Source organism: Meles meles, chromosome 17 (assembly GCF_922984935.1).
Source record: "Meles meles chromosome 17, mMelMel3.1 paternal haplotype, whole genome shotgun sequence".
Lineage (NCBI taxonomy): Eukaryota > Metazoa > Chordata > Mammalia > Carnivora > Mustelidae > Meles > Meles meles.
The window spans coordinates 18,922,494-18,945,406 of record NC_060082.1 but is presented as its reverse complement, the minus strand read 5'-3'; the positions used below and the strand labels follow the sequence as shown (position 1 = coordinate 18,945,406).

Here is a 22,913-nt window from a genome sequence, read left to right as displayed (position 1 = left end):
AAATGTTGAAAATAGAACTACCCTATGACCCAGCAATTGCACTACTGGGTATTTACCCTAAAGATACAAACATAGTGATCCGAAGGGGCACGTGTACCCGAATGTTTATAGCAGCAATGTCTACAATAGCCAGACTATGGAAAGAACCTAGATGTCCATCAACAGATGAATGGATCAAGAAGATGTGGTATATATACACAATGGAACACTTTTAGTTTTTATCCAGGATCATTATTGAAAACTTTTTTTAAAAAGCATTTTAAAAACTTTGCAAAACTGTGACTGAAGTCATTATCCAAAAAGGCAGAGGCAAAATCTTTATTGTCTTTGTATCTGCATAGTACTTACAGTCCTTTTTCAAAGTTAGTTCCCCAAATTCTTTTTAACTTGGTATTTATGTGGGATGCCTAGGTGGCTCAGTGGGTTAAGCCTCTGTCTTCGGCTCAGGTCATGATCTCAGGGTCCTGGGATCGCGGCCCACACTGGGCTCCCTGCTCAGCGGGGAGCCTGCTTCCCCTTTTTCTCTGCCCCTCTCTCTGCCTACTTGGGATCTCTCTCTCTCTCTGTAAAATAAATAAATAAAAATATTAAAAAAGTAAATATGCATTTATGTGACGAAATTATTTTACTGACGAAAATTGTTTTATTCTCCTTACAAGCCAGGATGTTTTATTATCAGACTATACAAGAAAAAGCAGAATCTTATTCCTACTTACAGTAACCATATTAAATACAGATGTCTGTAACTATTATTTCCATTCCATTTCCATATGTATATATAGATAGATTATTTTCATCTTTATTTTTAAATTATTTATTTATTTTACCATTGACTATATCTCCTATGATGTACTTTTTCATACCTGTGACTTATTCATTCCATAGTTGGACACCTATATCTCCCACTCTCCTTCACCCACCTCCTCCCACCCCACATCATCCATCAGATTGTTCTCTGTATTTGCGGATGTTTCTGCTTTTTCGTTTGAAATTTTTAAAGTCCCACACGTAAATGAAATAATATGATATTTGTCTTTCTCAGTCTGACTTATTTCACTTAGCGTAATATCCTCTAGATCCATTCATGTTGTCACAAATGGGAAGCTCTCATTCTTTTTTATGACACTATAATATTCCATTGTTGTTCATTCATCTATTAATAGATACTTGTGTTGCTTGCATATCTTGGCTATTGTAAATAATGCTGCAATAGACATAGGGGTACATGTATCTTTTCAAATTATTGCTCTTGTTTTTCTTGTAAATACTTTGTACTGGAATTAATCGATCATAATATTCTATTTTTAATCTTTTGAGGAATTTCCATACTCTTTTCCACAATGGATACTCCAATTTGCATTCTCATCAACAGGGCAGGAGGTTTCTTTTTCTTTTTCTTTTTCTTTTCCACATTTTTCGAGCCATCACTCGTTACTTCTTGTTTGCTCAATTCTCGCTGTTTTGACAAGAATAAGGTTTTATTTCATTGTGGGTTTGATTTTCATTTCCCTGATGATAAGTGATGTTGAGAATCTTTTCATGTGTATGTTGGCCATCTGTATGTCTTCTTCAGGAAAAAAAAAATCTTTATTTTAAACTTCTTCTCTTTTACTGTTCTGGTAATCAAAGATATTGATTATAATAAATTTTCAGAAGCCTTTCTCATACTGTACTTTAAAATTAGATTCTGCAATCTAAGTATACTAAACATCTTGCATCTGAATATAATTCTCTACTTTCTGACCACTTTTCCTTATGAATTAAAATTAAGTACAATCCGAATCTTACCAAAATATTTTGTTATATCATCACTTATGTTGAAAAGCCAAGATATTTTACATTTAAAATATAAAGATAACCCAAGTGACCCTTGAACTTTGGACTTTCAAGAATTATATCTCCTATATGCTGAAGAATTAAGGAATGAAATTCACCTTCTGTTCATTTTTTCTAATCAGCTCTACCATTAGGTAGTATCATTTAACTTCTTCTTTATTGGTAGGACAAGATTGTATTGACAGGATCAAGCAGGAGATTAGTTCCTTCTGCAGTATATACTCCTCAGAGGATTACTAACCCTCATTAAGATGGAAAACACTTAAAGCTGTAATTCAGAGGCACTGTATTGCCTGATCAGCTAAAATAAATAATGAGAAGGACCCACTGGACTATAGGCTTAGCAGAGTTAAATCACTGGAAAAATTCACTTCTCAGGCTAATCTTAACCTATACAACATGATTTAAAACAAGTTAGTTAAAAACAAAAAACAAAAAACAAACAACAAAACAGAAAAGGAAAGTGAAAAAGTATAATAATAAAGCATTCCTAACAGATTAATATAATGGCAATCACTTGCTGGCTTCGGCAGACATAATGAAATATTCCATGAATAAAAGAAAAAAAATAAAGGAATTCAATTCAGTGTGTGTTCCAAAAATTTACCAGATGTAATGTTAATGTTAAACATTAGTGACCACAGGGATTACTAAAACATAATCCTTGCCAGCAAGTCCTTCATAAACTGGTCATGTTTGAACAAAGGGGTTAAAAAGGATAATAGTGGCTTATTTGTGGAAATCCATCTAGTCAGAAGTTATTTTATAATAATATAATATATATTATATATAATATAATATATATTATATGTATTATTAATTAATATAATCTATAATTAATTAATATAATTTAATTATATCATATTTAATTAATATATATTAATTAATATATATTTATATATAATATATAATTAATATATATTAATTAATATAACTAAAATATATAATTAATTATATTTAATTAATATGATTATATAATATAATTAATATAATTTATTGATTAATATTAATTAATATAATTTATAATTAATATAAAATAAAATAATAATAATAATACAATTTTCAAACTAATATATTGGAAAGGATTTAAGGTAGTTATTAACCCACAGGACATTTGTTTTTAAAATTCAAGAGGAATTGCTATTTCAAATAAGATTACATTCTGTTCTTTTTTTTTTTCCCATTTTATTTATTTTTTTCAGCATAACAGTATTCATTGTTTTTGCACAACACCCAGTGCTCCATGCAAAACGTGCCCTCCCTATTACCCACCACCTGTTCCCCCAACCTCCCACCCCTGACCCTTCAAAACCCTCAGGTTGTTTTTCAGAGTCCATAGTCTCTTATGGTTTGCCTCCCCTCCCCAGTGTCCATAGCCCCCTCCCCCTCTCCCAATCCCACCTCCTCCCAGCAACCCCCAGTTTGTTTTGTGAGATTAAGAGTCATTTATGGTTTGTCTCCCTCCCAATCCCATCTTGTTTCATTTATTCTTCTCCTATCCCCCTACCCCCCCATGTTGCTTCTCCATGTCCTCATATCAGGGAGATCATATGATAGTTGTCTTTCTCCGATTGACTTATTTCACTAAGCATGATACGCTCTAGTTCCATCCACGTCGTCGCAAATGGCAAGATTTCATTTCTTTTGATGGCTGCATAGTATTCCGTTGTGTATATCATTCTGTTCTTTTTTAAGTTCCTGATTGCATACCTTAGTTTTCTGTAATACCTGAAGTTATATGCTACTTTTTTGCTTTAGCGGTTATCACATCTTTTTTTTTTTTTTTTTTTTGGCTTTTTATAACTCTGTTTCCCCTTTATTCAGGGAAATTGAAAGAATTATCAATGCATAAGGAAAAGAAAAACAAAACAAAAACCCTTTTGGTATAATTTCCAGATATAGCTGTGACAAATTGCATAGCTAAAAGTCAGAATGACTCTTTTCCCCCCCATTCCTACACATGGCTGTTTACTCAACAGGTTTACAAAGGTAGAGCAATGATTTCTCTATACTCCTGGTGGAGTACAGAAAAGAGAGTGGTAAAATTCTGCCTACTTATATAGAAAATGTTACATAAGCAAGATTTTATATCTTGATGAATTTCTTAACATCATTATATAATAAAATGCCTTATTCTACTCCATTAGGCTTTTTAAAAATTTATTACTTTTAAATAAACAATGTCTAGATTAAGGAAGAACAATTTAAGGTCATTTGAAGTCTAAAATTATAGCACATAGCTGATTATTTAACTAAAGCCATCAATTAATATGTCATTACTAAAGTAATGATGCAAATCATTGAATAATGGAGCTCTTATTTTTTATTCATTTGACTATATACAATATATAGGTCTTGATGTGCAAAGATGAAAATCCATATGTATATGCATATAGGTAGATGATGCATTAAATTATCCATATGTCTTTGAATATGTTTACTAAACTTAATACTTGAGTTTTCCACTTTAGAAAAGCAATGCCTTTAAAATGATTTTCCTCATATCCAGGGATTTTTCCTGCAAGTAATACTACAAAATATATATTTTTTAGCTGTATTCTTGAGTTTTCACATTATTATTCCTTAAAATAACACTTGCTAAAATGAGCTTCATATTCTTGTCATTATCTGCCATTTTTGAGGACATAAGAAAACTGACCTTAATTACAAATTTATCATAGCATTTCAGCAAAATATTAAAATCATCTCATTCTACTGAAATTTTATTAAGTGTCCTGTTTTGAGACACCATCTCTATTTTATGTATGTTGGATATTTTTTTTTCCTTTTTGCATTACTATAAAGCAATTTTTAATAAGATTGCATCATTAAGTCTTTCGGAGTAATATTGTAATTTCTCTGAAGAGCAGAGAGGTAAATTAAATCATGCCGACCATTATTATACTTTTTAATCCAATAAATAATACATGTATTTGAAAAAAGTAGTTTTTTGATATTTTTAGTTTATGGTACATATCTTTAAATATATGACACAGAATCACATTTAGTTGATTAAACTATAACTTTCATTGAAAAATTAAATTAGATGAAGCAGGTATGCTTTGAAAACCTGTAATATGAAAACTTATATTATGAAAACCCGTAATACTCAGATCACTTGCTTATAACTGACTGAGAAAAAAACCTCCCATTTTAATTTTATTTTATATTTCTAATATTTATATTTTTCATTTTATTTTATTATTTTTTTTTCAGGGAGGGGAAAGGAGGGGCAGAGATTGAAGAAAAGAGAATCTATTTTTCCCCCCAAAGATTTTATTTGAGAGAAAGAGAGCAAGCAAGAGAGAGAGAGAGAGAGGAAGTGAGAGAACACGTGTGGCAGGGAGAAGCAGAGGGAGAGGGAGAAGGAGACTCCTGGCTGAGGCAGAAGCCCAGTATGGGGCTAGATTCTAGGACTCCAGGATCATGACCAGAGCCAAAGCAGATGCTTAAGCTTAACTGTCTTAGTGACCCAGATTCCCCAGAAAGAAAGAGAATCTTGAATGGATAAAGAAGATGTGGTATATATACACAATGGAATACTATGCAGCCATCAAAAGAAATGAAATCTTGCCATTTGCGACGACGTGGATGGAACTAGAGCATATCACGCTTAGTGAATAAGTCAATCGGAGAAAGACAACCATCATATGATCTCCCTGATATGAGGACATGGAGAAGCAACATGGGGGGTTAGGGGGATAGGAGAAGAATAAATGAAACAAGATGGGATTGGGAGGGAGACAAACCATAAATGACTCTTAATCTCACAAAACAAACTGGGGGTTGCTGGGGGGAGGTGGGATTGGGAGAGGGGGAGGGGGCTATGGACATTGGGGAGGGGAGGCGAACCATAAGAGACTATGGACTCTGAAAAACAACCTGAGGGTTTTGAAGGGTCAGGGGTGGGAGGTTGGGGGAACAGGTGGTGGGTAATAGGGAGGGCACATTTTGCATGGAGCACTGGGTGTTGTGCAAAAACAATGAATACTGTTATGCTGAAAAAAATAAATAAAATGGGAAAAAAAAAAAAGAAAGAGAATCTTAATCAGGCTTTAAGCCCAGTATGGAACCAGACTTGGGGCTGGATCCCACAACTCTGAGATCATGACCTGAGCCAAAATCAAGAGTTGGACACTTCACTGACTGAACCACTCAGGTGACTTATTTTCCATTTTAAAATTTTATTTTGTTCAAGAGCATTTCATTAAGTGGCAACAAAAATCCTAATAAATAACTTTTGATCGGCAATCAGTTTTGATTAAGTTGCAGTTTGGTGTAATAGGGAGAGCATGGTTTTCAATTTGGCTTCAAGAATATTGGCATTCAGTCCTCGCATGCTGCTTATTTATTCACCTTGAACCTATGTCATCTCAACAAGCTAATGGTGATAACGATTTATACTGTATTGTGTTGCCAGGCGGTGAAATAAGGAAATATTGGTAAAATGCTTGACATATCAAAAGAGCTTGTTAAAGTAATTTCTTGGGGCGCCTGGGTGGCTCAGTGTTTTAAAACCTCTGCCTTCCACTCAGGTCAGGATCCCAGGGTCCTGGGATCCAGCCCCATATCCAGTTCTCTGCTCAGCAGGGAGACTGCTTCCTTCTCTCTCTCTCTCTGCCTGCTTCTCTGCCTACTTGTGATCTTTGTCTGTCAAATAAATTTAAAAAATCTTTTAAAAATTATTTAAAAAAATAAAATAAAAGTAATTTCTTGAGAAGAAAATAAAAATAGTATGCCATTTTCATCATTATTGTCTTTTTTTTTTTCTCTAATGAAGTTTGGAAGGTATTCAGTTACAGTTATCTCTAGTATATGGCCTTTCAAATGGGGAGGGACAAGCTATTCACCTGCTGTTTCTGTATTATTATTATTTAAATTCAAAAGTGATAACATAGTAAAATATAAAATATATACTGTGCTTATTAGTGAGAAGAAAATCTATGTTTGACTCTACCTTTGAACTCTTATTCATTTGGTCTCTCTTTAGAAACTATGAATAATAGAACATAAATGAAAAAACCCCAAGTTCTTCACAATTATATGCATGATCATGATAATTCCTTATCACTGAACTTAAAGCCAATAATTATGATTTTATGTCCTTGTTCTTAATTTAAGCTTTTTACTACTAAGAATGCTTTGCTTTGATAATTCTTGAACATGCCATTTACCTTCATGATTTGGACACCTGGACCATTATATCAGGACTCCATTTCCCTCCTTCCTCAACTATAAAAGCTGTTGTCATCCTGAGGTATGGCTCAGATGCTAAGTCCTCTGTAAAGCTTGCTCTTCCCCCATAGAAGGAGTTTTTCTAATCTTGTCATCCATATCACATTAATTACACCTCAATTTAGTACTATTTAATCACCGTTTATTCAGTCACTCAAACAATACTTATTAAGCAACTTTATTTCAGGTACTATGCCAACAGTACCCCAGTTGTCACTAAAGTAAGAATAATTATTGTCCTTCTAAAACTAAGTCTAATTGGAGGCAGGGGATATATTCATCCAAAAAGACAAAATATACACATAAATATACAATGTAAATATAATACAATAGATGAAGTAATGGAATCATGAAATAAGACCAACCAATTTTGAAGAGTCCCAGAAAGCTTTGTGGAGAAATGATAATCTAGTCTGAAATCGAAAGATAGGTAAGAATTGGGCAAGTGAAGGGATTCAAGTAGAAATAATAGTTTAGGTAGAATAAATTGCATATGCTGAAGAAAGGGAGAAACTGAGGTGAGTTTGAGGAATAAATTATGACCGAAACATAGCTGTTTGGCTGAGAATTGTGGTGGCATACACAGGGAAGAGATACAGATGAAAGATTAAGTAAGGGAAGATAATTTTATAAATTATCTTAGAGAGTTTGAATGTTATCCAGGCGACAGATGACACAAAATAATAAGTGGGGTAAAGAGTTATTTGCTCAAATTTAACTTTATAGCAAGACAACCCTAGTAAAAACAAAACGAAAGAGAAACGAACTCTCCACGTGGGGAGACTCACGTGGGTGTTAAGAAAAGCAATTATGAAGCTATTGTAGCAATCCAGAATGAGACTATGGTGGTAGGTTGGGGGTACAGCATGACCCACTCAAGTGAAGATGGTGTGGAAAGAAAGTGATAGATTTGATTCTTGGGAGGAACTTGGGAACTGATTGGATATATGTCATGAGTGAGAAGGTAGAGGAAAGTAGGATTTTAGCTTAAAACTCTGGAAAACAGTAAGGAGGTTCCTCAAAAAGTTGAAAATAGAGCTATCCTACAACCCAGCGATTGTACTACTAGAGGTTTATCCCAAATATACAAATGTAGTGAATCGAAGGGGCACCTACACCCCAATGTTTATAACAGCAATGTCCATAATAGTCAGACTAGGAAAAGAGCCCAGATGCCCATCAACAGGGGAATACATAAAAAAAGATGTACACACACACACAGAGGAATATTATGCAGCCATCAAGGGTATTATGCTAAGCGAAATACATCAGTTAGGGGAATGCAATTATCATATGATCTCATATGTGGAATTTAAGAAACAGAAGATCACATGGGAAGGGAGTGAAAAATAAAACAAGATGAAATTAGAAGAAGGAGACAGACCATAAGAGACTCTTAATCATAAGAAACTAACTGAGATTCCTGGAGGGGAGTAGAGTAGGGAGATGGGGTAACTGGGTGATGGACATTAAGGAGGACTTGTGATGTAATGAGTGTTGGGTATTATATAAGACTAATGAATCACTGAATTTTATCTTTGAAACTAATAATAAACTATTAATTACTTGAATTTAAATAACAAAAGAATTTGGCTTAATGATTTGAATATAGGGAAGTGTCATTTGTGAGATAAGGAAACCAGAAAGAGAAAATTAAATGAAGAATGTTGATTTTTAGTTGATAGATGTTTTGGTTTCTAAGAGATTGTCACCGGCCCTGTGTTCTACCTCACATAAAGCCTTCTAAGTTTCTTAGAATCAAAGCAGTAATTTTTAAAAAAGATTTTATTTATTTATTTGACACACAGAGAGTGCCTAAGCAGGCAGAGCAGCAGGCAGAGGGAGAGGGAGAAGCAGGCTCTCTGCTGGGCAGAGAGTGTGACATGGGGCTCCATCCCAGGTCCCTGTGATCATGACTTGAGCCAAAGGGGGCCACTTAATGAACTGAACCACCCAGGTGCCCCCAAAGCAGTATTTTTATTTTTATTTTATTTTGTTTTGTTTAATTATTTTATTTTATTTTATTTATTCTTTAAATGATTTATTTTAAAGAGGAAGAGAATGCACGCAAAATACACATGTGCTGGAGGAAGGGGATGGGAGAGAGGGCGAGAGAATCTCCAGCAGAATCCCTGCCTGAGTATGGAACCCTATCATGGGGCTGGAGCCCAGAACCCTGAGATCATGACCTGAGCCAAAACTAAGAGTAGGCCACTTAATAGACTGAGCCACCCAGGTGCCCCTCTAAGCAGTATTTTTAATGATACCTGTCATCCAGCTTCATACTAAAATATATCAGGGCATTTTGCCCACTGTAAATGATAATTAATATTTACCTCTTTTTATTATTTACCTTTTTATGGTACTTATCTTTATTATTAATGTTACCAAAAGAAATATGAATTATAACTATTTGGAAAAACTATTGAAAATTTATAGTTAAAATATATTTTAACTCTTCCATCATTCATTTACTTACACTGTTTATTTAGTAGATGTTTACTTCAGAGCTAACATTTATTCTAATATGTAATAAAATATGATATGTGATATATAATAATATAATAATATGCTATATATTTAATAGATTCTGGGAGCATTATCTACAATATATTATTTTATAATAATGAAATGATTCTGATATTTACACTTTCATAGAATAAGATACATTCCATTAGTTTATTAAGGAAGAATGTGGCTTTTTAACAATTGGAGAATTGGAGACTTTATTTTGAAGATTTAACTATTATACTTACAAACTCCAATATTAGTGATCATGAATTTTAAGGAGCTATCTAATAAAGCAGTGTAGCAGTTGCTGAAAATGAGGAATCTGGAAAATGCTTGCATTACCTGGAGCAAAGGAGTCAGTTTTCCTTATACCTTTGCTCCATAAAGAACATGGGATTGAGAAATAGAGAAGAATATGTGGTAAAATGTAAACACCTGGTAAATGCGGCTGAAGGATATATGTGTTTACTGTATTAACCTCTCAACTTCCCTGTGGGTTTCACGTTTTTCAAAATTAAAGTAAAAGAAATCTCCTTGACACAATTATTTTATGAAGCTTTTTTGCATATGCAAGGTTATAAGTGGGTTTTATTTCCTGAGAAACTATTTTGAACATGTTAGCAGCAAAAATCAATTCAAATGCAAACCTAAAGGAAGAAATTACATAGTATGAAATATTAATTGTTCAACAAATAGTAATAATTAGTTTTGAACATTCAATTAGATATTAGATAACCTCTAATAGATAGATGAACCTCTATGACATGACCCACCAATCTAAAGGATATTAAGTCTAAGTCAGTAATTCATAATCTTCTTCTTCTTTCTAATTTTAGTTATACTAGAAATTCATCTGTATTATTATAGGAAATACTTTATAAGTTCCATTATTTTATGAATTTCAAATACATACGGTATGCCAGTATTTTAGATAAAAATAATGCACTGCCACCCTGGAATAGGATTAAGGAGAGCTAATGAGGAGAAATATTTATTGTGTACTAGAATATGCATTTATATATATAAACATATTATTTTATATATTTATTATATGCTTTAGTGCATATTACTATATATGTAACTTCTTTTGGTGTGTTTTCTTCTGCACGAACGTTTTGGGTATTTGCAAGTAATAAGTTGTGTGAATTGATAATGTCCCCACCGAATTTTATTTGGTGAGAATTTGTTGTAAGAGAAGGTCACATACTAAATATCTATTTTTTAAACAATCTGATATTTCAGTATTTACTGCTTCCTCTTAATTTTGGAAAAGAAAGACTTGATAAGTACCATTTTTAATTAAATGATACATTTTAAATATGAACTCATGTTTTTAGTTTTTCTAATGTTTTGTTATATTTTGTTATTCATAAAATACACCCTTATATGTTTCAGAATATACTGTGCACTGACATTGTAGTTTCCCTCGTTGGCCTCTTAGACAGTCAGAAATAGTAAATTCAAGATAATTTTGCCATTTTCTTACACTCCACTGTTGTCATAATTCACTTATTAGTTTAATAATTCTTACTTCCTTTCCTTGAAACTCATAACTTCCGTTCCTTGGTAATACCTCTAAGTATAGCAGTTTACTTTAGTAGTGACCTCTAAGATTCCTCAAAGGAGCCATACTTACTACTTTTGAAATTGGCAATCTATATCATAAACTCATCTCTCACACAAGAATAAATATCGCTATTAATCCAAACTAAATAAAGGAACCAAGTCAGGCGATTCAGTAATAATTTAAAATTTACTACTCATTTACAAAAGTACATTTACCTGCTTTTGTTAAAAAAAAAAAAACCAACTAGGTGAATGAGTCTTTTTTTTTTTTTTTTTTTGTGAACATTGAGTCTAACGGTCACTTGTCCTAAGGATCTTTGGAAACATACATCCTTGTCTTAATATATTCTAACACTGCTTTTCTCCCTGTTTCGTAACTCTTAAGGGAAGTTTCCCAAAGGTGGCTTGAGTTGAAATGTTGGGAATCATAGTTTGGTTGTTGTTCATGTCTTTAAAAAGACCTTATAATGATTTCAAGAGATCCCCAAAATTAATATAAATTTGGACAGGATTGATATTCTCATAATACCATTGCTGATAAACTTTCTTTCAGAAAAAAAGAAAAATTACTGAACAGAAGTGAGAGCATGTACCCAATTCAAAAGTAGAAGAAACAGAAATAATTAAAACCTAATACTAACATTTTTAAGTGTTCCCTCCACACATAATATAAGAAAGTCTTTCCATTTTCCTGTGTGTTAAGATTAGGAAATACAACAACCATGAAATATCTTTAACACATTTGGTAAGAAAAGAACAAATATGGTGGTTCTGGTCAATTACATATTGAAAAATCACAGAATTTTAGAGACCTTAAATGCCATCCAAGTCAATTGTATACTACTTTGTTAATGTTGTGTGTCTTTGAAAATCATGTGCTGGAGCAAAAAGAGTTAGGTTTAATTTTATGGTATACAATTGTATGATTTCATAACAGTATGAAATGTACTTTGAAGTATTCCTAATGTCCTTCCAACATTCTAGGCACTAATCTAGGTGTTTTACATAAGAAAATATGACTTTTTGTAATAACGATTAAATGTTTCTAGTTTGAATATATTTGATCAGAAGAATAAAAATATGTAAACACATAACAAAGATAAATATTTATTAGTCATAAGAGCATTATACTATACCATTAAACATAGGAATACTTCTTTATGAGTATAAATGAAATAAAATTAATTTTAAGATAACTGGTATAGTTCCCACACAAGAAACACTATCTAAAAGTACTTATTTTCTACATCAGCATTAGAAATTATGTACTGAATCATTTTCAGTATCATCTTTATACAAGCAATTGATGGAGATGCAGAAACTCCCAACAAATATTCCAAGATCTTTCTATTACATGATGTTATCATTATTATGATAAATAATTTTTAAGTGTCTTTTCTTGTAAGACTTCCGTTGTTATTTTCAAAAGAGGGCATTGTTTAATCATCAGAGTAGAGCAACTCAAATGATTGGGACAACTCATACAGAATGGGGGCATTGGTCCTTTTGATTGTATAGTGTGTGTAACTGGATCTGATGACTTACATCAGTCATATTGCATCACTGTTTGAGATACTTTATAGTTGTAAAATTATTGCTGTATACCTTTCATGTACAAATAGTGTAGTGTTAAATTATGAATTGTAGGGTGATAACTAGAAAGCAAATTAAAAGTATCAATGGCTCTATCAAACAGAGCAATATGGCAACTATTATAATTAAAATACTTTATTTAATACTGTGCATTTTGATTGCTTTCTAAAGATATTTTGCTGACTAAAAACTCTCACAATCAAAATTTTTTCATTAGTCAGAATTATATACTGCATAGTTCTATGTGCTATAAATAATGATATTGGGAAAGATTAGTGAAGATGGAAAGGAAAATTGAGTGGAAATATTTGTAGAATATTTTGTGTAGTGTAAAGACATTGCATCAGCTGCTCTGTGTAAAGTTATTTATACTACACCACACTTGGATTGCACCTCCTGGTATTTTATTTTTGAACGCTTATAAAATTAATGTATATGGTTTCATGGTTTATGTATGATCTACATTGTCATAGTTTTTACGTGTATATGAATTTTGTAGGTATGCCTGTTTGTCTCATGAATAGGACATGGATGCATATTTAAGTTTTTAAAGTCCTAGAAATAGTTTGATTATGGTTCTGCCTTAATAATCAGGGAAGTTTGTCCCTAATAGAATAATGGGAAAAAAAATCTGAGAAAACACAGATCTCCCCTCCCACCCATCACCCCCACACATCCATCCATCTATTTACTTCCAGAGACAGATAGATGATAGATAGATAGACACACACACAAATATAAACACAATAATTTATTTATGTATTTTTGTACCAATTTTACTCCTTTTTAGTATCGATATTATGAAAGTAATTACCTATCTTTAATTAATTTTTAATGAATTTTAATTCATTTTAAAGCATTTTAGAACATTAAGTAAACAATAAAATACACTGAATATTAACATTCATAACACAAATTTGAGATAACACATTTATTTCATAACACAATTTCTGAGATAATTAAAATATTCAATATGTATTTGGAAAGTGTCCAATGTTATAAACACTTAAGCAAAAAAGAAGGATTATTCAAAACCAATGGTGGCTGCTTGACACTGTCATGGCAGAGTCTGGTATGACTCAGCGACTTATTTTCCAATGAATACAAAAGGACACAAAGTCTGAAAGACACACAGCTTTGCGGGGGGGAAAAAGGATGTCGTTTTAGTTTTTATTTACTTTTGCTATCATTTAATTTAAAACAAATGATATTAGATTAAACAAAAAAGGAATTTCCTACCTCAGCACCTTAATTGCTAGAAAAGAATCTTCTAGGGGCTAACTAATTGCCTGTGTATTTTGTCTAGGTGTTGAGGGAAAGCTAAGAGAATGAAGGCTCTAAATTCCCAGTGGAAGCATGATATGGCGGAGCAGAGCTGGTGCTGAATTGTTCTCTCTGATGGCTCTATGGGAGTGGATAGCCCTGAGTCTTCATTGCTGGGTTTTAGCGGTTGCTGCTGTTTCGGATCAGCATGCCACAAGCCCCTTCGACTGGCTCCTCTCTGATAAGGGACCCTTCCATCGCTCACAGGAATACACAGATTTTGTGGACAGAAGCCGGCAGGGATTTAGCACAAGATACAAGATATACAGGTATGAAGCAAAGGGAAAGCAATTATAGAGCTATCTTCCTTGAAAGTTGTGTGTAAGTAAGTTTCTCTAAGGGAAAGTTTCAGATGGGAAAGGGTTATTATCAGAAGGGTTATTATTTACCATTCACAATAGTACTGTTTTCTTGTTATTTAAAAGTATTTCTTATAGATGGAACAAGCCATTAAAAAACCAAAAACCTAAGAAACTAGTAATGGTGACCAGTTGTGCATCTGTCTCAAATTCTAGGAATGTTACACTCCCTAAAATAAATTCCAATTAACTTTGAGGTTGAGTTTATCATTTTAAATAGCCAAATGTTTAAGTGAATTTGAGATTCCTTTCTATCTATGCCATGCTATGTTACCCTCTTTTTTTTAGCTTAAATGGAAATGGTATCTTCTGCTAGTCACTGAGAAGTTGAGTCACCTCATTCTTTTTCCCCTTAAAGGTAAAAAGGAGAAAATGGTGATGGGTTAAAAAGAAGTAGCAGATAAATGTGACATGCCAGCAAAGGCCAAGAAAAAGGAGGGGATTAAGATATATGGCCTTTAACTTTGACTGTTCTTATATATTTGAATCTAAATAAGTTACACAAAAGGAGTCATATATTAAGTCCAACAGCCTGCCTGCTTCCCCAAGCCCAGCGAATCCATTAAATAGAGGAGTGTACAAATGGTTGCCTGACTGGATTAGATTGTATTGATCTTTGCCATAAAGAATGTTTTATGTACAGTTATCAGTTTGGTTTGTTTCTTCATGATAGAAATTTACAATTCCCAGCAGCTGCTTTAGCATTTATGTAGAGGCAAAACTTAGTGTTGTATTTTTGTGTCTGCATCTATGTAGATACTGTTATATAAATATCTTATTTTATATTGTATGTGCACCAGAGGGCACTGTGCTTCTGGTCTGTATGTAGTCTTTCACACAGCATTGTGAGAAATTTATAAATCCTATCATCAATGCATATTTACAGAACAGACTGAAGGTATTGAACAATTTCATGAAATCACACTGCTCTATGCATGTCTCTGTGTGTGTGTGTGTGTGTGTGTGTGTGTGTGAGTGTGTTTAATAAGAAGTCCCTTAGTCTAGGCAGCCAGAGCATGGACACAAGTCTGCAAAAAAGATTTATCCTAATTTTAAAAAAATGACATAACAAATATTAAAGATTTTCCTTCTGAAATGCAGCAGAAAACAGTCAATATAATATGATTCCAGCTTTATTCCTTTTTACATGTGTTTGCTGGTTTAGCCAGATTTCCTTTACAAATTGTGTGGAGCTACTTGAATTTAAGGTTGTAAGAATGTCTAATATTTCAGCATTCTGCAAGAAGATTATTAACAGTCTGTCAAACAAACTAGCCCAGAGCGTGTCTCTATGATCCATTGACATCTCTACTGGGAGGTCTGAGGTATTGTCTGGTGTGTGATTGTTTGGCTGTTTATTGGTCGATGAACTGTGAGTCGAAAACATGGCTTGACATGTCTTTAGAGGTTCTAAGTTGAATGAAAGAGACATTATTTGGATCACCATAGTGAAAGATAATGAAAAATAATGTCTTGGGATGTGTTTGCAAAACTCATATATTCCCTTTAGTTTTTAAGGGACTGGATTCTTACAGATCTACATTAGCCCTATACCCCTCATCCTTCCTATGTTTTTGCCTTTGTGGTTCTAATAAACATGTGTTCGACTTGTCTGTTTATAAACAATGGAATACAGCATCCCTTTAGCTCTGCCCGGGGCAGGCTATAACTTCTTATGTTACCTTGGATGGGTGCTATACAGTGAACAATATAATATATTTATGAGGGTTCCTTTTGTGTCAGAACAGTGAGACATTTCATTTATCCGACTAGTATTTACCTAAATTTCAGAAAATTCTATCGACCTATGCATCCAATATAATGGGTCAGCGTTTTTCCTAGTGAAGTTAAACTTGTATCTGAGATATTAGAGAATCTCAAATCCAAGGACTAAAATAGTTTTTTGCTGTTGTTTTTACTTTTAAAAAGTATTTGTCTTAAAAAATAATTATTAGGGACTTTATCTTTTATAAATGTTTGCCCTGATATACAGAATTTGTATTTAAGACACACAGAAGGAAAATTAATATTTTTCCATATTAGGCGCTAGAATAATCATTTTAAAAGACCACATAATTTCAAAAAGTGATCAACCAAATTCTACTAGTGTTTATTATTGCTGTCATAAGCTTCTTCATGTGGGCTGTTGTATTGATATAGTTTCTTAAAGGCATTAGTTTAAAATGTGAAACATATTAAGAGTCTTAAAATAATTAGGTAAAATCTCTTCAAATTGCTTTCATTTTATCTCCTTCTCTAGCAACACATTTTTCTTTTCACCTTAAATATAGAATAACAAGATCATAATCATTGAATATTTATTACTAGGATCATAGTCAAGGCATAGAGGGGAAAAGGAACTGCCGTTATTATTTTTTGACAAAGTGCATTTTTTTCAACTAACAAGGCTTATGTTTGTATTTTTAAACTGCTATAATTAGATTTTTTAAGATTTTTGTTCTGAAACAACATTATGACTTAAGAAAAGATCATTTTATGAGTAGATCATTGAATTGGAAGACCAAGAATGAACTTGTTCTCACTTAACTTGTTATTTGGTTAACACTAAAAGTTTGGTTTTTAGTCATCTTTCCTTCTTAGCTGAAGATTGATGATAGAACCTAAGCATAGGCATTTTAAGTACCCTCACTTTTAGAAAATGAGCTATGCTGGAGAAATTTTGTCCACTCAAAAGCATAGAATTGGAGTATACTTGGTCCTTTAATACGTTGGAAACATGTGATTGGTTATTATGTTCTAAAAATACCCTTAGGCATTATGGCCACCAGCAAATGCATCATTTGTTCCAGGTCTGGAGATTCTCAATTCTTTTCATAAATTATAAGAGCTCTGGACAAGGGACTCACTTTTAATAACTCAAACTTAGAGTTATCTTGAATCACAGCTATAAGTTCTATGTCATAAGGAGGTGATTTTTATTTTCATAAAAGAAACATATATAGATCTTCAAATATGGTGATACAAAATAAAAGTTTTTTTTTTTCCAAACCTCTACTATTCTTTGTTTAAGCACATGTACAAGTGAATCACAGTGAAAATGATGATGCTTTTCTTAGAATCTTCCAAGATAATCTAAAGATATGTCCTATTACTACAACTTAGTTTAATCCTTGAAATAATTTTTCAAAGCAAAATTTAAGTGAGAGTAGGACACAATTGAAATAAGTGCTAGGTGCTGTGCTTTATTGGTTTTCATGGTCATGATCTCTGAAAAAAAATGTATTTAAAACATGCTATGCAAAGGACAAGATAGTCTAGAAAGATAAACAAATGTATGGACATTTCATATATGACAGGGGAATATGAAATAGTGTATGTATGGGAAAGGGTGAGATTTTTAATAAAGGGTATGCAATTTGAGTATCCATATGAGGGAAGCAGAAATCAGATTCTTTCTTTGTATCGTATATACAAATCTACTTAATATGGAATAAGGATCTACACAAGAGATACAAAAATGTTGTTTCTAGAAAAAAACATTTATTTCTAGAAAAAATGTGTATTTCATGATAATGGGATATATAAGAATTTCTTAAAACATCAGGCATTAAACACCAAAAAGATAGTAGTCAATTCAGGTATATTAACATACCTATATGTTATAAGATATATATATACACACATATATATAATTAATAGGAATATAGCCATTCAGTAGCAGCACAGATGAATCTCCAAACCAGAATGTTAAGTGAAATAAACTGAACACAGGAAACATTTGCACACAATATGATTCTAAGAAATTCACAAAACTAAATTATATTATTTAGAGATACATATGTAAAGATAAACCTAAAGAAAAGCAAAGAAATTACTATAACAAAAATCAAGATAATGATTATCTCTATGAGGAAATAAGAAGGATAGGATTTTTAGGGTAAAACATGAGGGATTCTAAGGAAATGACGATACTGAATTTCTTAAAATAGGTGATCATTACTATGGTGTTCTTTATATTCTAAATATTGATTTTAGACAGTTATTCATATATTATTTTATATTTCACAGCATAAAATAATTTTTAAGGATTTTATTTATTTATTTGACAGACAGAGATCACAAGTAGGTGAGAGAGAGATGGGGAGGCAGGCTCCCCGCCAAGCAGGGAGCCTGACGCAGGGCCCGATCCCAGGACCCTTAGACCACTACCAGAGCCGAAGGAAGTGGCCCAACCCACTGAGCCACCCAGACACCCACAATATAAAATATTTTTAAAGTAATTAAATATTGTGTCAGTTTTGTATTAAAAAATTGAAATCCTCCAATTAAGTAAATAAATTCTTTAATTTTTTCCACATTCAGTATTTATTATTAAAGTTTATTAAGCTCATAAATTTTGTTATAAGAGCAGTATATACTCCATCACAGTTTAGTATTTATACATGCATTCATGTGGAAAAATAAAATTTTTATTTGTTTACAAAGACCTTCCATTATTTTTATATGTTATTTTTGCTATAACATTTCATTGATGGCATTATTATTATTTTTAAAATATTTTATTTATTCATTTGAGAGAGGGATAGAGTCCGAGGGGAGCAGGGATGAGAGGCAGAGAGATGGAGAAGTAGATTCCCTGCTAAGCAGGATCCTGACTTGGGGCTCTATTCCAGGTCCTGACTTGGAGCTTGATCCTAGGTCCTAACTGAGAGCTCCATCCCAGGACCCTAAAATCATTACTTGAGCTGAAGAGATATGCTTAACTGACTGAGCCACCCAGGTGCCTCTCATTGATTATCATTATATCGATTTCAAAAAGCTAACATTCAGAGATTTTTTTTAAATTTTATTTTATTTTTTCAGTGTTCCAAGATTCATTGTTTATGTACCACACCCAGTGCTCCATGCAATACGTGCCCTCCTTAATACATTCAGAGATTTTTAAATAATATGTCTACAAAAAACAAACAATAAACAATTTTATATTTCTAAACCAAATTCAATGACCATTTTACTATATTTTTTTAAAAAGCCAGAAACAAAATAAGAGTCCCCATAGATAATTACCTAACTTGTTGACAATCAAAAACCAAATCCATCTACCACTCTTATTTCTATGTTTGCGTGTGTTAGTCAGCTTTGCTCAGTAAATATATCCTTCTATCTAATATGCATTCTCTGTTGCCAGAGACCTATAAAATTGTGTACAACTGTGCATTTAAGGTTCCCAGTGTATCTGGCCTCCCCTTCTCAACAACAGTGTGTATTATCTCTTTCACTAACTCTGGGCTTGGCCATCCATGTTGCTTCAGTCAGTGTGACATCAGCAAGAATGATGCAGGCAATGTCTTATGAAGTGTGTCCAGTGGGCTTGTCCTGAATCTTATCTGAAGCTACTCCATGAAGATGTTTCCTCTAGACCAATAGAGGAGCTGAGGTTTCATGGAGCAGGGAAGAACCAGACCAGTCGCTGTTCTCTGGGCTTGATAGGTATCAGACAGAAACAATCACTGGACAAGTAATGAGGCCATTTAAAATATTCAGCCCAAGCCGAACTAGTAGAAAACTGAAAATACATGAGTGACCCTAGGTATAGGAGTAGAACTATTCTGCCGGGCTCAGATGATATTGCTCATTCATTTACAGAATCATCAAAACAAACAAACAAAACAAAACAAAAACAACTTATTTTAAACCTCTAAGTTTGGGGGAAACTTAATGTAATTAAGTTGAAACTTAATTATGAAACTCTTCTTCATCAGGAATATATATTGGACAGGTATTTATTAATGATATTATAAATCATATGAAATGGTAAAGATAGCATTTATTATAAAGACCTTCTTTATTTAAGGATGCCTACATTTTTAAATAAAAAAAACTAAGAGGATTCTGGCTGAAAATGTCTTCCAAATCACAATTTCTAACAAAAGCAGTCACTTTAAATTTCCTCCTAAAAGACTATGAATCCATGGAAGAAGGTGAGCGTGGGAGGAGGTTGAAAATTCATCACAACACAAGATTTTAGTTGACACACTATTTTCTGCTAAACTATGAGAGGCATTTCAATAGTTATAAGAATCTTGGAGTAGCAATCATATTTAAATACATAAGATAGAGGAAGCCAAATAGTCTTGACAAAAGTGATAGTTACCTGAAATATGCTGGGCGTTACATACTCAGCAACCTACTCAGAAGCCCAGAGTTGGGACCTAGTAGAAACTGGGCAGCCATCTCTCCACTGCAAAACCCTGCTTGGTGATGTAATCAGAGTATAAATAATTTATTTCTCTTTCTTTTTTTCCAAATTTTTACTTAAATTTCAGTTAGTTAACATGCAGTGTAATATTAGTTTCAGATGTAGAACTTAGTGATTGAATACTTGAAGATTTCTCTTTTTCTTACCATGTTTGGAAATAGTGGTTCCACAAAATAATATGGTAGATAGAGAGTTGCCAGTTAAGTATGACCCATATAATATGTAGGACATACTTATACTAAAAAAAAAAAAAATCATTCATTGTTTATTTAAGTTGCAGTTTAACTGGTTGTAATGTATTTTATCCTTTCTCTGGTAACTCTATGAGGAAAAAGGTGATTACTGACATTAATGGTTATGTATCAGTGACAAGGGCTCTCAGAAGTAAATTAGAAATAAAAAGAGAAAGAACCCTGAATGAAGTCAGTAGAGTTTCTCATGGACTTCTTTTGTTCATTCTGTCAGAAAAATTAATGTCAGGATAACTCCTGCATTAGATGAAGACAGCTACACACTGATAGTTAAGCCCAGTGCACTCTTCAGCAAACAAAAAGCAAGTGGGAAATAGTGACTCATATACTGTCTCTTAGCAAACTCTACATATTGATAGAGCTCTCCATTCTATATTACATAAATAAAGTAAGACAGTAATCGCACCTTTGGGTTTGTAGTGTACAACAGAGTGCATGTAACATTGTAGGGAGACCATGCTCACAGGAGGAATAAAGGAACAAATAAAAAACCTGGCAGAACAAAAGAAATTTAAAAATTACCATAAAAAGTCAGTGGAAGAGATGACCTCTTTATGATTCCCCCCTCAATATGCACATATACAAGTATTATACACATATGCAATTTGTCTTCTCCATAGGTTGTGAGAAACTAAAATCTACAAACAGAGGAGATGGTAAGGAAAAAATAATTTAAAAAGAAAAGGGAATTGGGTAAGATGGCATAATAATGTAAGTAAATCAAATGCAGCAATAAAAATAAAATTCACATTAAAGATCCTTACACACAGTGAGTATACAAATTGCAAGGATGGTTATGAAATTGCATGTAAATGTTAAAATATAAATCTTGGAGGGTACAATATTTAACATGAAAGATCATGATTAAGTCATATGGGTCTATAAGCTCAATTGATAGAAATAAATACCTAGAAGAAAAGCCATGTTAAAGACAGTAAAATCTTACAAAAATTTAAGTGAGGAATCAAAATTTATATTTACTTAAATTATAAAATAGAACTGGTAAGAATAAGTTTAAATGTTATTGCAAACCTTAAGCATAAGACAAGTGGATACAAAATCATCATATATATCTTAAAATTTACTACTACATATAAAAACAAACATAAAAAGTAAAAAAAAAAAAGAAAACGATAAATATAACTTAAGACAAGGGGACTTCAGAAAAACCAAACATGTGGTTAATGTAATGCATGTATATGTAAAACATATATTTGAATATGCTATTAGCAGTTACCTAAAACAAAATTAGCCCTAACATAAAAGCCGAAAAGATGATCAATTAATTCTCTTACAATCCATATAATACTATCTAATGAATGGTATATTATACTAGACCTTTTAAAGGAAGTTAAAAAAAATAACTGTCTCGTGAGATTTTAGTCTACCATTCTTATTCTTCGTGGATGAAACTGATCACACACACACAAGCAATGAGGATTGGGAAAGAGCAGATAACTTGAGTATGGAATCTAGTACAATTGTATCATATATAGAGTTATAATGTTGAACATGTGATGCTAAATGTGATATACTTCTTAAACACATATATAGAATATTTATGAAATTTTATTTATTTTGGTGCAAGCAAAATTTTTCAAAATAATCCATCCCTACATTTTAGAATTTTTGAAATCTTACCACATCACCTTAAAACTAATTATTTTGAATATAAATTTAGAGAAATTAATTTAACTATTTTATCCTAAAATTGAAAATTCAGAAAAAAAAAAAAAAATTCAGATTTAATAACATTAAATATGGTTTTATTTTAAAATATATTTAATACTATGAGAAATTTTTTATACTTTTTCAAATACAAAGTTAAATAAAAGACAAAAACTCCAAAACTCAAAAATAGAAAGTAGGGCTCAAGTGATTTCTCTATGATTTTACTTTTTAAAAATATACATACGTGGAGTATAAAGATTAGAAGTAAATGTATCTGTTTGCTTCATCTCTGGTTGAAAAATTTTATAGATTTTTTATTACATTTTTCTATAATAAGTGTGATTCTAT

General features: G+C 32.3%; 1 protein-coding gene across 3 annotated transcripts in view; it reads left to right on the top strand.

Moving 5' to 3' along the window:
* Window positions 1-22,913, top strand: part of BRINP3 (BMP/retinoic acid inducible neural specific 3) — a 399,003-nt gene that overhangs the window by 12,424 nt on the left and 363,666 nt on the right. For all 3 annotated transcript variants that reach the window (XM_045983654.1, XM_045983655.1, XM_045983653.1), the window contains exon 2: window positions 14,048-14,333. In XM_045983654.1, coding sequence (XP_045839610.1) covers window positions 14,098-14,333 — 236 coding nt within the window. In that variant the 5' untranslated portion in view covers window positions 14,048-14,097. The remainder of the gene's footprint in view (window positions 1-14,047; window positions 14,334-22,913) is intronic.